General features: G+C 41.2%; 1 protein-coding gene across 21 annotated transcripts in view; it reads left to right on the plus strand.

The window, feature by feature from the left end:
• The window catches only part of BAZ2B (bromodomain adjacent to zinc finger domain 2B), a 330,703-nt gene that overhangs the window by 292,375 nt on the left and 19,790 nt on the right, over positions 1 to 18,538 (plus strand). For 14 of the 21 annotated variants that reach the window (XM_077272878.1, XM_077272883.1, XM_077272879.1 and 11 more), the window contains 8 exons: positions 7,844 to 7,888; positions 8,426 to 8,458; positions 9,918 to 9,983; positions 11,054 to 11,194; positions 11,997 to 12,251; positions 12,631 to 12,845; positions 12,958 to 13,032; positions 13,309 to 13,543. In XM_077272878.1, the coding sequence (XP_077128993.1) occupies positions 7,844 to 7,888; positions 8,426 to 8,458; positions 9,918 to 9,983; positions 11,054 to 11,194; positions 11,997 to 12,251; positions 12,631 to 12,845; positions 12,958 to 13,032; positions 13,309 to 13,543 (1,065 nt within the window). The remainder of the gene's footprint in view (positions 1 to 7,843; positions 7,889 to 8,425; positions 8,459 to 9,917; positions 9,984 to 11,053; positions 11,195 to 11,996; positions 12,252 to 12,630; positions 12,846 to 12,957; positions 13,033 to 13,308; positions 13,544 to 18,538) is intronic. The other 7 variants (XM_077272875.1, XM_077272880.1, XM_077272884.1 and 4 more) reach the window with 2 other exon arrangements.

An 18,538-nucleotide genomic window follows, 5' to 3' on the forward strand; every position in this document is an offset into this window, starting at 1 on the left:
ATAACATTGATTTCACAAGAACCACAAGATGGATTTCCTCACCCCATTTTAATCAGTTTAACACTGCCAACCTGACACCGTCTGTAGTTTACTTAGCAAAATCCTGCTGACAGGACAGATTTGCTTTAAAAAAATGTACAGCTTTGCTCACCAAAAATCTTCCGCTGATTAGTTTCATATCTGTCTAGACTTTGGAACTCCATTTTTTTTTTGTAGACACAATGCACCAAATCTCCAGCTTCCTTAACAGAGCAACCGTGGTTTTAATTCGTCTTCCTTCATAAATCAGTGTACACTTCAAAATACGAAACTTTTGTATATATGTATATATTTGTATATATCTAATAAAAGAAATCACCTTCGTTCTCCTCCTGGACTGATCTTTCATTATCAAAATTTTCAATTCAGGGGTAAAATCTGTGTTCAGTGAAAACAGACTTCCCCATAACTGTGATAGGTAATGACAGTTAGTGCTAATAAAGTTATATGGGGAACTGCAACTGTTGTTTCAGGAGAACGTACAGCAGAATGTCTGTTTCTGCCTCTACCTCCTCCTCATCTGTCCCCCTATCCATAGAGTCTTATTAGTACCAACTGTCATGTCATTTCAGATTTTCCCCTTGAATTGAGAGAAAGATTAACCCAGGAGGAGAAATAAGTGGAATTTTCTGTTTCATGAGTACTATTGATTTATGAAATAAGATTAAAATGTTTACTCTTTAAAGCTTGAATCAGTCTTCATTGATAGAATTCTGTCTATCCTAAGTCACCACTAGGGTGAGCACCCTGCACCAATTATACTCAATAATAGGAATATAACCGCCAACGATTATACATTTATGGGACATGCAGTTAGTCTGTTGTTGATGAAGAAACTAGAAGTAATGAAATTTATTGCTAACAGTGGTGGCAGACCACGCAGCTACTGTGCAGCACTTGAGTTGTGGGCCCGGTGTTGAATCACCCAGTCCCTGACCAGTGTCTGCCCTCTTCTCCTGACATCCATTGTATATGCTCATCAGTAGTAGGGAGGAGTTGATCCGCACCTTAGCTGACGGGTGCCGGATATTTTACGCCTGCGGCTAACTGCTGTGATTGGGGCTAGCTTTGATTGCAGCAGTTTAACCTCTTATATGCTGTCGATGTTCACCACAGCATTTAAGGGGTTAGACGGAGGAGGGCCCCCTTTGCCACCAACATTGAGCCCCCAAGATGTGATAGTGGGAACCCAATTGGTTGTTTTCATGGCAGTTTGGGCCCAATTGAGACTTTTGCTATGGGGCCCCTGGATTATTCATATAAGTGCATTATTCAGTGGTAAATGAAGATGTAGATCCAGATGCCACCACATCAAGCTCCTGTCTCGGGTCGTGTTACCCCCTATGTCCATTTACACGGGGTAATATTCTCCCAATAATGTTTCTTACCATGTAGTCCTGCCAGAATGACAAATGAGTCAACACTTGTTTGTCATTGGTTACATCTGGTACGTGGGCATAAAACTTCTCACTGGTCAGAGATGAGTGCCAACCTACGTGCCATATTTTGATCGCCGGTGGTTAAGGACGAATTATCTGCCCATGTAAACAGACCTGTAACCAAAGATAACATATCATATAATGATGGCCAAGTCAAATGGGAAATGTAAGGATCTGGATGAGTTTGTTATGTATATCTGTGGACCCCATTTGTTTTCCAAAAAGGAATCTGACCACATTGAATTGCGGATCAATAATGGAATTTTATGAATATAAGTACATTGCGTGATTTTGCATTTTACTGGACACATTTGCACTTGGTAGAGAAGACGTAGAGAAGTTGTCCAGTATTATGCCCACATTTTGTATAGGTATTATCCTGTCTGTAAAATGGGGTCCCTTTTTCCCCTGATCTGCCTGTCTAGGAGGCTGGTTTGGCCATTTCCCAAATACTAAAATCAGCCGAAAGCTTAATCTATATTTCCATCAGCATGTAGTGTTGGCTCACCAGGTGAAACGGGGGCTCAAGGGGCCACCGTTCTTCTAATATGCGGGGGAGCCAGAGGTTGGATCCTACATTACATATCCCATAGGTAAACCATAAATGTCTTTTGTGGTAAAACTGCTGTAAGGTACAAGTGCTTCTCGTAAAATTTAAATAGCATCAAAAAGTTCATTTATTTCAGTTCTTCAATACAAAATGTGAAACTCGTATATTATATAGAGTCATTACAGAGTGATCTATTTCAAGTGTTTATTTCTGTTAATGTTGATGATTGTGGATTACAGCCAATGAAAACCCAAAAGTCATTATCTCAGTAAATTAGAATACTTTATAACACCAGCTTAAAAAATTATTTTAAAATCCGAAATGTTGGCCTACTGAAATGTATGTTCAGTAAATGTACTCAATACTTGGTCGGGGATCCTTTTGCATCAATTACTGCATCAATGTAACGTGACATGGAGGCGATCAGCCTGTGGCACTGCTGAGGTCTTATGGAAGCCCAGGTTGCTTTGATAGCAGCCTTCAGCCTATATGCATTGTTGGGTCTGGTGTCTCTCATCTTCCTCTTGACAATACTCCATAGATTCTCTATGGGGTTAAGGTCAGGCGAGTATTCTGGCCAATCAAGCCCAGTGATACTGTTGTTTGTAAACCAGGTATTGGTACTTTTGGCAGTGTGGACAGGGGCCAAGTCCTGCTGGAGAATGACATTTCCATCTCCAAAAAGCTTGTCGGCAGAGGGAAGTATGAAGTGCTCTAAAATTTCCTGGTAGACGGCTGCGCTGACTTTGGTCTTGATAACACAGTGGACCTACACCAGCAGATGACATGGCTCCCCAAACCATCACTGATTGTGGAAACTTCACACTAGACCTCCACCAGGTTAGATTGTGGCCTCTCCACTCTTCCTCCAGACTCTGGGACCTTGATTTCCAAATGAAATGCAAAATGTACTTTCATCTGAAAACAACACCTTGGACCACTGACAACGGTCCAGTTCTTTTTCTCCTTGGCCCAGGTAAGACGCTTCTGGTGGTGTCTACTGGTCATGAGTGGATTGACACAAGGAATGTGACACTTGTAGCCCATGTCCTGGATACGTCTGTGTGTGGTGGCTCTTGAAGCAATGACTCCAGCAGCAGTCCACTCCTTGTGAATCTCCAACAAATTTTTGAATGGCCTTTTCTTAATTCTTCCAAAGCTGCGGTTATCCCGGTTGCTTCTGCACCTTTTTCTACCAGACTTTTTCCTTCCACTTAACTGTCCATTAATATACTTGGACACAGCACTCTGTGAACAGCCAGCTTCTTTAGCACCTGATGAAGACGGTTGTGGCTGTCGAAACGCATTGTGGAATAAAGAAATAATCCCCTGCGATACTTTCCAGAGCTCCTTTGACCACAATTCACAGCATCTGTAAGTTCCTTCCCTCTCAGAGAGCTCACGGCTGGAGCTGCTACGGAGTTACTGCTAATTTAATTAATTCACTCCTCTGGCCTTGTCCTCAGCGCTCCCCAGAGACCGCAAATCGTTTTCTTTCATCTTCCTTAGCAATGACCTTTTGTGGTTTACCCTCCTTGTGGAGTGTGGCGATGACTGCCTTCTAGACATCTGTCAAGTCAGCAGTCTTCCCCATGATTGTGGAGCCCACTGAAACAGACTAAAGGCCCCGTCTCACATAGCGAGATCGCTAGCGAGATCGCTGCTGAGTCACAAGTTTTGTGACGCAACAGCGACCTCCATAGCGATCTCGCTATGTGTGACACGTACCAGCGATCAGGCCCCTGCTGCGAGATCGCTGGTCGTGTCGGAATGGCCTGGACCTTTTTTCGGTCGTTGAGGTCCCGCTGACATCGCTGAATCGGTGTGTGTGACACCGATCCAGCGATGTCTTCACTGGTAACCAGGGTAAACATCGGGTTACTAAGCGCAGGGCCGCGCTTAGTAACCCGATGTTTACCCTGGTTACCAGCGTAAATGTAAAAAAAAAAAAAACTACATACTCGCCTTCTGATGTCCGTCAGGTCCCTTGCCGTCTGCTTCCTGCTCTCACTGACTGCCGGCCGTACAGTGAGAAGTGAGAGCACAGCAGTGACGTCACTGCTGCGCTCTGCTCTCACTGTACGGCCGGATCTCAGTCAGAGCAGGAAGCAGACGGCAAGGGACCTGGACACCGAAAGGCGAGTATGTACTGTTTGTTTTTTTTGGTAACCAGGGTAAACATCGGGTTACTAAGCGCGGCCCTGCGCTTAGTAACCCGATGTTTACCCTGGTTACCCGGGTGCTGCAGGGGGACTTCGGCATCGTTGAAGACAGTTTCAACGATGCCGAAGTTGTTCCCCTGATCGTTGGTCGCTGGGGAGAGCGGTCTGTGTGACAGCTCCCCAGCGACCACACAGCGACTTACCAACGATCACGGCCAGGTCGTATCGCTGGTCGTGATCGTTGGTAAATCGCTTAGTGAGACGGGGCCTTTTTAAACCCTTAGGAAGCCTTTACAGATGTTTTTTGTTAATTATTCTAATTTACTGAGATAATGACTTTTGGGTTTTCATTGACTGTAAGCCATAATCATCAACATTAACATAAATAAACACTTGAAATAGATCACTCTGTTCTCAATGACTCTCTATATGAGTTTCACTTTTTGTATTGAAGAACTGAAATAAATTAACTTTTTGGTGATATTCTAATTTTGTGAGAAGCACTTGTATGTGCATGTTTCCAGGTGGACGAATACCCCAAGTTTTTCAAGAAGACGCTTCAGGAAACGCCAGCATTTTTTTCCTAAAGCATCTTTATTAATAGAGGCTTTTTTGGGGTAATTTCCTGATCCTTTTTTCAACTAATTTTTACTGAGGTTTGTAAACACTTTTCCAGTTTGTTTGTTTTTTTGTGGTCTCTTTTTTTTCCTTTTTACATTGTTCAACAATAAAGAAACCACTAGTGATTTTTAATGCAAAAACACTAAAAAAATAAACTCTGGCGCCCCATTGACTTCTCATTTCTTTGAGCCGCTTGGGGTCTTTGGAACCTGAAGTGGTTAAAAGACTTTCAAAAGCCTGAACAAAGCGCTTCTTTTGAGCGGTTTCCACCTAAACAAAATCGCCATGTGCGCATATCCTTAGATGGGCCATATTTACAAGGTTCTGCAATGGTCTCATGAGCTTTAGGGTATGTACACACGTAGAATGGTCCACTGCGGATTTTTCCGCAGCGGATTTGATAAATCTGCAGGGCAAAAACAGTGTTTTTCCTGCAAATTTATTGCGGATTTACCGCGGTTTTTGTGCGGATTCCACTGCGGTTTTACAACTGCGGATTCCTATTATGGAGCAGGTGTAAAACCACTGCGGATTCCGCACAAAGAATTGACATGCTGCGGAATGTAAACCACTGCGTTTACGCGCGTTTTTTTCCGCAGCATGGGCACAGCGGATTGCGTTTACCATAGGTTTACATTGTACTGTAAATGCATGGGAAACTGCTGTGGACCCGCAGCTGCGGAAATGCTGCGGATCCGCAGCAAAATCCGCAGCGTGTGAACATAGCCTTAGGTTTCAGTTCCCCAAGATCACTGTCTGTTTTTAATGAACAGGTTCGCTTGTGATTGGAAGCCAGTACATACCTCGTACTTCTCACAGCTGAGATTTTGCTATAATGTAATCCGGCCTAGATAATCTTCATACGCAGCAACACAGATTTTTCTTGTGTTCTGATACCTTTCTGTCATTCCTGGTGACTTTTGAGAACAAGCTGTCAGGTGTGTCACACTTCGAAACGCGTAGACTTCAATAAAAACTGCAACTATACCGCACATTCTTGTGTGTTATCTGGAGTTACTTTCATTTCTCCACAATAATTTGCTCGATATATCTAAAATCTTCTTTAAGAATTGATGTGGGCATAATGCATATCAGTCCAGTCTTTAATTCTGCACAGAATTTGCAAGAATTGATGGGATGTGACTTATTCTTTCAGATTTTTTTCTGCTTGGAAATTCTACCACGCCTGTCTATGAAGTTACATAAATGCCAAACACATGAATAGGATGCGGATTTCACATGGCACCGAACTCCTGAAATCCACCATAAATAAGACACTCGTGCACACACAGAAATGCTGAAAAACGACATTGATTAACCCTTTCCTGACGTAGGGCATACTAGTAGACTTTGTCAGGTGGAGAGCAGGTTTAGGAGCTAGTGCCAATCGCTGCTGTTAACCATTTATATGCTGCAATCAATCTCTGACAGCGCATTTAAATGGAATGATCGAGTGGTGTAATAATTACATCACTTCTTGCTGACCCCCCACAAGGAGTCTATGGGTTGCTATGGCAGCTGGGTCACTACTGAAGGCCCCGATTGTGCCATCTTGGAACACTTATTGGAAAGTATAATATCATACTGTACAAGCAATGAAATGATCACAGGTCCAAATTCCTGGGGAGGGGGGATACAAGTAAAAGTAAAAATGAATTAAAATGTTAAAAAAAAAATTGAAAAAAATAGAAAAGTAAAAAATAAATAAAAAATATGCAAAAACAAACATATTTGGTATTGGCTTGTCCATAAATGTCCGATCATAGAGTTGAAATTATTATATAATTATTATATATAATTATATAATTATTACCTCGTATGTTAAACGCCAGATAGAAAAAAAATAGTTTAAGCTCCAGAAATGCCATCTTTTAGCTGCTGCATTTCCCTCAAAAAATGCAATAAAAGTGCTCAAAATGTCATATGGAACCAATAAAAACTACAGCTAGACACACAAAAACAAGCCTGCACACAGCCCCAACAATGGTAAAATAAGGTACAAGTCTTAGAAAATGACAACAGAAACCATTTTTTTTTTTTTTTTGTTAATTCTGTTTTTCTTTTCCCATTAAGATATATAATAAAAACTACACATTTGGTCTCGCTGTAATCAGACTGACCAGAAGAATTATTTGCGAGGTCAAAATGAACCCCAAAAAGCAAAACCCAAAACACAATGGTGGAATTGCGTTTTTTTAATCTTTTTCACGCCACGTTTTTCAGTGCATTATATGGTGAAATGAATGGTGCCATCCTACTAACAAAAAAAAACAAAACATATAATATGGCCAAGTTAATAAAAAAAATAAAAAAAAATACGGCTCTTGGAAAAAAAAAAAAAAAAAACAAGAAAAATTCCTAGGCGTTAAGTGGAGGAAAAGTATTTATTTCTTTAACTATAATTTGGTACTACCATATATGAAAATCAGATAAAGTGATTTTCAGAGAATAAAAAAGAGAAAGTCCAAATTTTGGCCACATTTAAGGAAGTATTAAGTCCAAGTAGACATGCAAATGTTGATGTTTAGAGACTCCGCTCTGCCATTTACGGTACTTGTTTGCTGTGATAACATAACTCAGTAGGTATTTGTGCAGTCCTATGCAAAAAACGAAGGAAACTTTCCCATACCACTGCTGTTACACAATTCTTGTAAGGTACTGCTCTGCTCTGCCATCTGCTGGCTAGCTTGTGGAACAACAACTGAAGTTTTACTGTTGCAATGACCATAGTTTCCTTTATTTTAAGGTGGTACTTGTAGTCGCCACTGTTTCTTGACTCTTCCAAAAGCATGTTAAGTTTTTTTTTTTCAACATTTTGTTCAATCCCCCCCAAAAATCAGTTTTTATTTATAAGCAGAATATTAATAGACTTTCTTGTAGTCAGTAGGAGAGTTTAGAAACATGCAGTCTGTGATGTATGAATTACTTTCGGAAGGGAGGTACAATTATTTTTGCCTTTACTTAGTTATAATTAGTAATTCTTTATACTATTCTTTTCCTACTAACATTAAATATTTGTGTTTTTTTTAAAGGAGAAGGAAATGCGACGTCAGCAGGCCGTTCTCTTGAAGCACCAGGTTTGTATTTTTCTATAACTAGTACCTTTTAAATACATACATATATTAATGACATAAAATTGTATCACTTGCTGTCATTTTTGTGAAACACGTTGATAAAGTAATGACATCACTGCGTCACATGACTCTTATTTATGAAAATAAGTGGAAAAGAAAACATTTCGGATGAAAACAAACTAATCTGATTGGATGCTTTGTATCATATTTTCTTTTCCACTGATTTTCTTAAATGAGCCTCACTTTCTTTATACCTCGGTGATACCAGTACCCATTGTTCTGTATGTTGACGGATACATATTATATTGCTATTCCTTGCTATAATGGAATACCCCACAATCCGTATGATAATTGCACCGTATTTCCTGCTTACGTATTACCTGCCTTGCTTTGGTTACGGGTGCTTCTGGGGGTAATTAAACTTTTTTTTTTTGTTAATTATTATTATTATTATATTATTATTATTATTATTCACAAATGGTTATTTTGTAATCTGCATTTATTTCTGTTTCATAATGATGTGCCAACTCTTTCTACCAGGAGTTGGAGAGGCATAGACTAGATATGGTATGGGTATGTTTATTTTTGTACGTCTTAACACCGCATCGTGATTTTTATTATTTTATTTTTATTTATTTTTGGTTGTGATATGGTTGTCCTAGCAATGCATAAAGTGTAGCACTGGCTGCTGTCATATGACATCTCCCCCCTGCATGGCTTAACAGTGCAGAGCATTGCATACATCCGCTAATTAACCCAGGATAGACTAATACATGTCACACTGCTGATCCCAAGGCTGTACTTAACATATTTAGATGATCCACATTGCTATATAAAAAAAATATAAATTTAAAAAAATAAAATTTCCTCTTTAAATTAGCGATTTTTTGCGCCAGACGTATTTATTAAAAGGCATGCATACAGTAAAAAGAATCCCTCCCTGCAAGGTGCAGCGTTACCAACTTTATGCAGTGCATCAAAGGAGCGTCATTTGGATAATCCTTTTATTTTTACATTCATGCATGTGTATATTCTCCATAAACAGACCTCATGTTTGTATACACACAAAAGACCGTTCTCTAATATTATTATTATTATTAGATATCAGCAGAGTGTTCATGTACCTGCTATAGACTACTGCCTGTATTCTGCTGACTGGTCTGCATTGTACAAGTGGGGACGTGAAACTCTCTCTCCCCCACCCCCCCATCATCTTATCTATGCAGTTTTTGAGCATATTTCTTCAAACCAGCCCGAAAAATTTAGCTTTTAACCCCAATTTAGGCAATTAAACCGATGAGCCCATCTTTGAATACCAAAAAGCAATAATCCTATGAAAAAAAGTTGAGTGACTTTGTAAATACATTCCATTAATCTGTATTATATTCCAGAGCTGCATTAACAGTCCTTCAGAGCTGAAATCTTCAGGCATTCCCAGCACAGTTATATGATTTAGTTTCTTGACTAATGGGAAACAGCGTATAGTTGAAATGCTAAGGATGTGTCTGACAACCAGCAGAACTATGAATTCAGCTCTGGACTGTAATTTATGTAAAGCAGTTACAGAGCCACTTATATCTTCATGTAGATCATATTTATACATAAAGAGTAAAGTGCTGTTTAGAGGTGCAATTACCCTTTATCACAGCTATGAAGTAACCATCCCATTTCAGAAGGAATATATAAGCTGTTCGTAACCTTACAATGGAACATCATGCTGCAACTCTCCATGAGTATACTTTGTGCAATTTTTTTATTTTTATTTTTTTTTTACACCGTCTTCATTTTTCATTGCTTTACTTTTACCGCTTATGATTGTGTACCCGCTTTCTAAACCTTGACTAAAACGTGCACAACTTGACCTTATGTGCCTTGTATTTATAGCATTCAATGTGACTAGTGTCAGTGCTAAATCTGCAATTCTCAGCTTCATTGTTCACCAAATGCCCTGTGTATTTTTTATTTTATTTTTTTATTTTCTCCAATGATGAATTTGGCTTTCTGTATCCGATTCTTGAATTTGTCTTACCAGGAACGAGAGAGGAGAAGACAGCACATAATGCTCCTGAAGGCTGTGGAAGCTCGTAAAAAGGCAGAGGTAGGTGGAGGTGCCAGACATAGAAGTTATAGGTATGTTCCAATTTTTTAATGTTTTACTGCTGTGGTGCTTACTATGATAAGCCATAGTATTTATAGAAAAATACATCCACAAGAGAGTGCGCAAAAAAAGGCTTACAGAAAAAATTCTCTAAAATCACAAATTTGATTGTAATTTTATGATAAGCCACAGCATTATGATCGATGGTGTCCATCCTTTGTTAACCTGCATGTTAAAAGAATGAAGGAACCATCACTTATCATGAAATTAATTCTTTAAAAAGTAATTAAACTTTTTTTTAATTTAATTACGAATCTGCTTTTGCAAAGTTATTAATCTTTGTAATATACTCTATTATCTTTTTTTTGCTTTCCTCTCTCTGATACCATTTTGAGAGTGCTGTTTTATCTGACGAGTTCATGTTCATTTGGAAACTGCTTTAAAATGCTGGTTTAGCAAGAAACTAGAAACAAAACGCTAGTACAAACACTCTGGATATCGAAACATGTTGGAGGTTAGCAGAGAAGGTCACGCAAGGAAAGTGTTTGTAAATAGTGTTGGAGGACAGATTGTTGCTAGAGCAGCAGTTCAAAGCAGCTTCTAAAAGAACACGAACTAGGTAGCTAAAACAGTAGTTTGGGCATGATATTTGAGAGAGAAGAAAGCAAAATACAGTAATGGGATTCATAGCTTCGCAAAAGATGATCGATAATTACCGTAAATGAAAAATTGTGGTTCCAAATAGGTCTATATAGTCCATAAAATTATAAAAGGGATATTTTTTATTGGTTGGTGCAATGTAAAATATGGCAAACTGTGCAAATACAATGGCATTATACAGCTACAAGACTCATATTATTATTATTATTACTATAAGGATGTCGCTAGGTGTTCCTGCACCCAAGCCACAGATACAATAGTTGCCCTAACCCTATACCTAAATACCCTATGGTTAGCCAGGAATTACTAACCTCACAAGTCAAGGGCAGAAAGACTCACCATGAGAGACACCAAACATTTTATTTTAACCATTTACCAAGCCTTACATTTTCCTGTAATTGTTTTTATAGGAGAGAGAGCGTTTAAAACAAGAAAAACAGGACGAGAAACGCCTCAATAAAGAACGTAAGCTTGAACAGCGCCGCCTAGAACTAGAGCTGGCCAAGGAGCTTAAGAAGCCAACTGAAGATATGTGTTTGGCTGACCAAAAGGTATGTGCACATGGAGACTCTCGGTACAGAACTTACAAACTTTGTTTAATCTGTCTCGCTAGTGCCATTCGTTTGATGGCAGCTGCCCTAAAAGTCAATATCTGACCCAGACAGACACCAAATAAAGACAGCTCTTTCAAGGTGCTTGCCCCTCTTCAGTACAGAGCAGGGTTAGATTGACGACATGACCCAACATAGGGGGAACACGGGCACTACTTCAAGAGTACAGCTGGTTTGTCCTTCTTCCGTACTCCATGGGAGAACATGCGAATTCGCTCCCTCCCATAAAGAAAGAAAACTCTCTCGCTAGTGTCTCACTATATACCCTAAAAGTCAATGTCCAACCAATTAACCTGCCTTACAACATCATTGGGGAGCACAGTGGCTCAATGGTTAGCACGGCTGATTTGGGTTCCTGGGTTAAAATCCTACCAAGGACAATATCTGTAAAGAGTTTGTATGTTCTCCCCATGTTTGCGTGGATTTCTCCCCTGAACTCAACCCTTTCTTGATTCTGCCCAGATTTTAGATGAAATAAAAATGGGGCAGTGAGTAAGAGCACCTTATTCTCTAGACGTTTTTTGCTATGTCACATTAAGTGAAAGACACATCTGGCTTCTCCTATTAGACACAAATTTGCAGAAATATAGATGGATGGCTATTGAGTTCGTTTTGCAACTTGATTCGTGAAATCTTCCCTCAAATTTAAGAAATGTTACTCAAGAGCCAACTTTACAGATTTGCCTTATTACTGTAACATGTTTTCAATTAATTTTCTCCTCTTTTGTTTTCTTCTTTTTAGCCCTTGCCAGAACTGCGGCGCATCCCGGGTCTGATCCTCTCTGGTAGCACATTCTCCAACTGCCTCATGGTGGTACAGTTCCTACGAAATTTCGGAAAAGTTTTGAACTTTGACATCCATAACGATATCCCATCTCTGAACAACTTTCAAGAAGGCTTATTAAATATTGGGGACAGTCTGGGAGAGATTCTCGATTTGCTAGTGAGGCTCTTATCTGCAGCCGTGTGTGATCCCGGAGTTCCACCGGGTTATAAGGTAAAGTATTACAACGTGGTGTCAACACACAAGCGTCCTAGTCCAAAATGGACATTAATATTAACCAACTCATCACCCTAGGTTGGCAGTAACTACTAAATAACAGAAATAGTCTCACTAATCTTTAGGGTTCGCTCACCTTAGGCACCTCCTTTTTAAAAAACTTTTCATGGTTGGTGAAGACGAGCAGAAGGCCAAGTGTTCGCAATATTACGTCTGTGCCAGCCCTTACCACCAGTGCCTATACTCTGCCAATGAACGATCAACGTTATTCACCATTGTAAATACCATCTGTGAAATATAACATTAATTTTCAGATTTATAATCATATTCTAAATAGTATTTGTTGTAGTCTTACATTTTTTTTTCCCACTTCAAGGCTAAAACTGCTCTGGGCGAACACTTGATGAACATCGGCATCAATCGTGACAACGTATCCGAGATCCTTCAGATCTTTATGGAAGCTCATTTCGGGCACACCGACCTCACCGAAAGTCTTAAGACAAAATCCTTCCAGGCACATACCCCAGCAGAAAAGGCGTCAGTGTTTGCTTTTCTAGTCAACGAACTTGCCTGTAGCAAAAGTGTCGTTAGGTAAATGCCCTGCAATTAATTCTGTTTTGTACATTTGCATATCATTGTTACTCTGTTTCCTTGATAATCATTTTTTTTTATATAATTATTTCATCATTGATTTTATTTTTAGTGAAATTGACAAAAGTTTAGACCACATGTCCAATCTGAGGAGAGACAAGTGGATGGTTGAAGGCAAGCTTCGCAAGTAAGTTACTCCTGATTTCATTCTAGATTTTTTTCAATCACTTATTGACATTTTTAGTTTGAATATTTCACATTTTTAGTTTGAATATTTTACATTTTATGACCAACTCATGACTCATAGAATTGTAATGGTTGCATATGGAAGGGCTGAACATTGGCTGAATGAAAGTAACACTGCTTAGGATCTGGCATCAACAAACCACACAGAAACTTTTTGTTTGTAAAAGTTAAAGATCTTTTTTTATTCTGTTTTTTGTTTTTTTTAATTACTCCAAAGGCTTAGAATAATACACGCAAAGAAAACTGGAAAGCGAGACTCCATCGCAGGCCCCGAAGGAGGAGAGGAACACCCATCATTGGGCACCCCCACACCTGGCAGGAAACGCAGGCGAAAGGGCACAGATAGTGACTTTGATGACGACGATGAGGACGACACTGATGACCCAGCAGATGAAGATGATGAAGAAGATGAAGATAAAAAAGGGAAAAAGTCTCCGAGTTGTGATGATGAGGTATAGGATATTACTGCCTTGTCATTTCAGTATTGTGAACAGTTATTAAATAACATTAAAGAGGTATTCCCATCTCCCAATCTGTAGTAGGTGTAATAATAATATTAGCAAAGACCTCCAATTAGAAATGTAGTATAGTTCTCCTGATTCGCTATGTTGCTTACCCTATGAGCAGCTCATTGCAGTAGCTTAGGTATCCATGGTTATGACCACGATCAGCTAACTTGCTGTTACGATATGAGTGATCGTAACTATGGATACCTAAGCTACTGGAATGCCCTGAACATGAGGTAAGCAACATAGCGAATCAGAAGAACTATACTACATTTCTAATTGGAGGTATTTGCTAATATTATTATTATACCTTCTACATATTGGGATAGGATCTTGGAGATTGAAATACCTTTTAAAACTAAAATATTATGAATTTACTCATGAAAAAATCCAATAGAAACCAACAGGTTATTAAATCTACATAAAAAAATAGAATCTTTATTCTAAAAAAATCAATTAAAACCCAAATATATCAGTAATATAAGCACTATTCGTATGAGGAGTCCAGTAATAACATGACTGTAGCTGTGGATAGCTCAGGTAAGATGTAGAGGATATACAATGACAAGTATAGGTACACGTGCCTGGAACTCATGTAAACCTTTATCTACAGGGAGGAAAAACACATAAGTTCTTATGAGCCTACAAAGGTAACATATAATCCTAGTAACAATTTCCCCAGGGATAAAGACATTCAAACAAATATGTACAAGAGCAGCTCGCCAAGCGAATGAAGAAAATGTCCTACAGCCCAACATGCGTTTCGCCCTGTCTTCGTCAGGAGGAGGCATGAGGAGATTATCTGGGCGTATATCAGTACATGGAGAAAAGTGATGGTTCATGTGACTAGTTCAAATTAATCTTATTGGCACATGTACCACCGGAGTCACTCGCACGTGTGAGACATCAAGTGTTGTGGTAAAAGAAGCACATAGGTGGTGTGTATGCTAATAAGGCTCACGCGTGGGATGTGACCTTTGTCCATGTATTGGGTATTTACACTTGCAGTTAATTTTCTCACACTTCCTAATGAAGTTTGGGAAAATGCACCTGGGGCCATACGGCATTTTCTTCGTTAGCTTTGTGAGCTGCTCTTCTAACATTTTGTTTGAACATATTTATCCTTGGAGATGTTGTTACTATGCCTCTAATATGACACCTTTGTAGGCTCATAGGAAGTTTTTTCTCCCCTGTGGATATATGTTTACATGAGTTCCAGGCACTTGTCACTTCATATCCTATTCTATACCGAGCTATCTGCAGCAACATTCATGTCCTAGTTATCACCGGACTCTCTATGATGGGACCCCCATTGATTTCCAGAATTGGGGACTTCTGTTCTACAATCATCAATGGCTGAAAAGACGGTGGCCAGAAGGAGTTGAAAGGAGTGGATTGTCACCCATTCGCCCCTGCTGCTTCATTAAGTCTGACACTGTCAAAGATAGCCAAGCTGAACTTGGAATGGAGTGGTGGGGTGCATGCATGACTAGCTGCAATAAGGAGTAAAGTTCCTACTTGTAGACAGAGCCATGTGGAGACATATTGACAATGCAATGCTCGCCTGGGAATATTAATGTGCAAGTAGCCTCTTCAGAGGACAGGAACTTTAGTAACACTTATTGGCTGTAGCCTAAATAGTTCATATTGACTCTTTGAATGGCCTTGTCACATGACTTAGGATAAGAAGACATACCAGAAACTCCACTAACTCCATGACCCCCTGAAACACAGAAAAGGCACAGTAAAACCAAAAAATACTCTGTTGCAGAAAATATCAGTCAATATCAATATCTATCTATCTATCAATATCTAATACCTTGACATTTGGTAGAGTGGCTGAATATACATTTTTTGCAAAAAACGTATTAACCAAATACCCTGTGTTTTTCCATCTTTTTACTAGCACTTGCTGTTTAGCAAGTGCTAGTAAAAAGATGGAAAAACACAGGGTATTTGGTTAATACGTTTTTTGCAAAAAATGTATATTCAGCCGCTCTACCAAATGTCAAGGTATTAGAGCCGTCCTAACTGATGTATTTAAAAACCTGGTCATATGTATGGTACCTGTATGAGCAGGATTCAGAAAGGAAATGTGGACACGCAGCATAGAACGACTTTTATGTGCACGGCTCACAAGGAGGTGTAGAAACAAGAAAACAATTGGTTAAAACAAACACATGAGCCGTGCAATTATATTAGATCAGAATATCCCTTTATTTTAAAGCTTCTGGACCTCTACGCAACATCTACACTAAGGCTCTCCACTAAGCATGATGGCTTTTTCCATTTGATGGTCTTTTCCACCTCCTAAATACAGGCAGGGCAATGGTAGAAGGGTGGGTGATGAATAGCAAGGCTATTGATTGACAGCCTTCATTACCGGTGCTCCAGCTTGACTCTTGTTATATGGTCCTTTCCCCTTAGCATACACCCCTGAATGCTGTTGTCATTCTTGTGAGCTCCATAGCATCACCTGGGGAAAAGTCACGCTCGGCAGCTTGTCAGTCTAAAATTCTCCATAGGTCCACTTCTTCAATACAGTGTGGATTGTGCACTTGTCATTTCTCCTACGCCTCATTGGGGGACACAGGACCATGGGTGTTATGCTGCTGCCACTAGGAGGACACTAAGTAATACAGAAAGAATAGCTCCTCCCCTGCAGTATACACCCTCCTGCTGGCTCCAAGTGAACCAGCTCTTGCTTAGTGTCTGTAGGAGGCACTTGGGTCTGCTTTCAGACCCAACCGTTTTTATTTTTATTCTATTTTCCCCTTAACGGAGCGAATGGGGGCGACGGACCCTCTCTAGGTTCCGATCTCCCCCGAACCATCAACAGGCAAGAACGCGGAGCGTCCCTCCCCGTACCCTTTCCTGCACCGTTGGATGCCAGCCCTGAGCTCACTTTACGGACGACGGTTCCTTCGCGTTCCGATCTCCCCCCCTCCATAGCAGGAGACCACATGGAATAGCCCTCCATTTACCTCTCCTGGAGCCAGGTGCATAGCCGGACATGATGTTTATGACGTCCGTGCAGCCCCCCACTGCATCACCACTGTTATAGCGGATGATGGAAGGCGGCAGAAGCTCTCCACCCCCTCTCTGACTATGGCGATGGTGGATTGAGCACCGGCCCACCGCATCTACCGTGAGTACACCTGCGAGGCCGAGGCGCTGGGGGGTCCTGGTCCCTGGGATAAGGGAGGTCCGCAGATACCTTAAAGCCCGGGTCCATGTGTCATGTCGCACAAATAGCGGTAGCGGCGCTACAGGCCACAACCGCAAGCTTAAAATTTAGCCCCCGGCTTTTCCCTCTTCCAGGCCGGAACGTTGACTCCGCCCACCGGCAGTTACCACCGCCCACTCTCTCTGGCGCTTCTCGTTCTGCGAGAAGCGCCTTCTCTTCCTGATCTCGGCGGCCATCTTTTGACACCATACAGGCTGATGCTGCAGCGCTGCTCCAGCGTTTTGAATCGCAGCTTCAGGGAGCGATTTCTGTGGACATTGCTGACCTCCCCCGGGGACTCAAGACACAGGACTTGGGTAAGCTGCAGAAACAGAGCTTAACCCTTCCCCTGCTAGTAAGCGCTCTTCTCAAGGCTACACTATGTCTCAATTAGAGCCTAACAAAAAGTCTGGGAAAACCCACACTGTGTTTTTTGCTGCTTGTACCTCTTGTAAGGTATCTCTACCCCGGGGTCACAATACTGCGTTATGCTCAGCTTGTGAACCGGTGACTGCTCAGGAACCACCTGCTACTGATACCGAACCCAGTCCCCCTGAGTGGGCTACCTCCCTTAGCCGGTCTATGGCATCCCTCGTTAGACTCGTTCCGAGACCCTTCCTCTAACCGGGGCACTCTTACAGACAACGCTTCCGATGATCAGAACCCCTTGTACACTAGGGGTCGTACCTTACCAAGGAGCTCTCACTCTTCCAGGAAAAGGACTCATGCCTTGTCCCCAGACCATCACCGGGTATCGGGTTCTGAGAGTTCCATTTCTCGCTCCCCTTCCCTTGGGGCTAGTAGAGAACCTGTCTCAGAGGACGATTCTGACACGTCCCTAGATCAGGAATTTCAACACGATCAGCAGACTCTCGACTCTCTAATTGAGTCAGTAAACAAGGCCCTGAAGCTAGATGAGGAACCTTTATCTAAAACGGATCATGCTGTGTCCTTTAAGAGGACCAAGCGGGCTCACAGAGTGTTCGCCAATCATCCCGAATTTAAGGAAATCGTTGAATCTCATAGGATCCGTCCAGATAAACGCTTCACAGGGCAAAAGCCCATGGAGTCAAAATATCCCTTTGCTCCTGATCTAAGAAAAGATTGGTCACAGTCTCCTCCGGTAGATCCTCCAGTATTGCGCCTAGCTACTAAATCTATTTTATCCTCCTCAGAGGGCGCCTCGATTAAAAACCCCAACGATCGTCAGATCGACAATATGGCTCGTTCAGCCTTTGAAGCCTCAGCAGCCACACTCTTTCCATCTTTTGATGCTACGTGGGTGGCTAAGGCTATGACCCATTGGGCTGAGGTCTTGTCTTCAGCTGTTCTGAATACCAATCTTCCCCCCGAGGTAGCAGACCTTGCTACTCAGCCAGAGCTGGGGATTTTTTAGTGACCGTGTCTGGATGCCGCTGACTGCGCTTCTCAAGCAGCAGCAAACGCCATCACTAGTCGGAGGTCCTTATGGCTCAGGGACTGGCGTGTGGATTCTGCTTCCAAAAAGTCATTGACTTCAGTACCATATCAGAGCAGTCGCCTTTTTGGCGAAAAAGTCGATCAATTAATTTCCGACGCCACTGGAGGGAAGAGTAAATTTCTTCCACAACAGAGACCCTTTTGGAACCAGCAGCAGCTGACTCTGTCCCAATTTTTTCGTTCCAACTCAACTTCCACATCTTCCAGACCCGACCGGGCACAGCGTAGGGATAGAG

Source organism: Ranitomeya variabilis, chromosome 7, assembly GCF_051348905.1.
Source record: "Ranitomeya variabilis isolate aRanVar5 chromosome 7, aRanVar5.hap1, whole genome shotgun sequence".
Lineage (NCBI taxonomy): Eukaryota > Metazoa > Chordata > Amphibia > Anura > Dendrobatidae > Ranitomeya > Ranitomeya variabilis.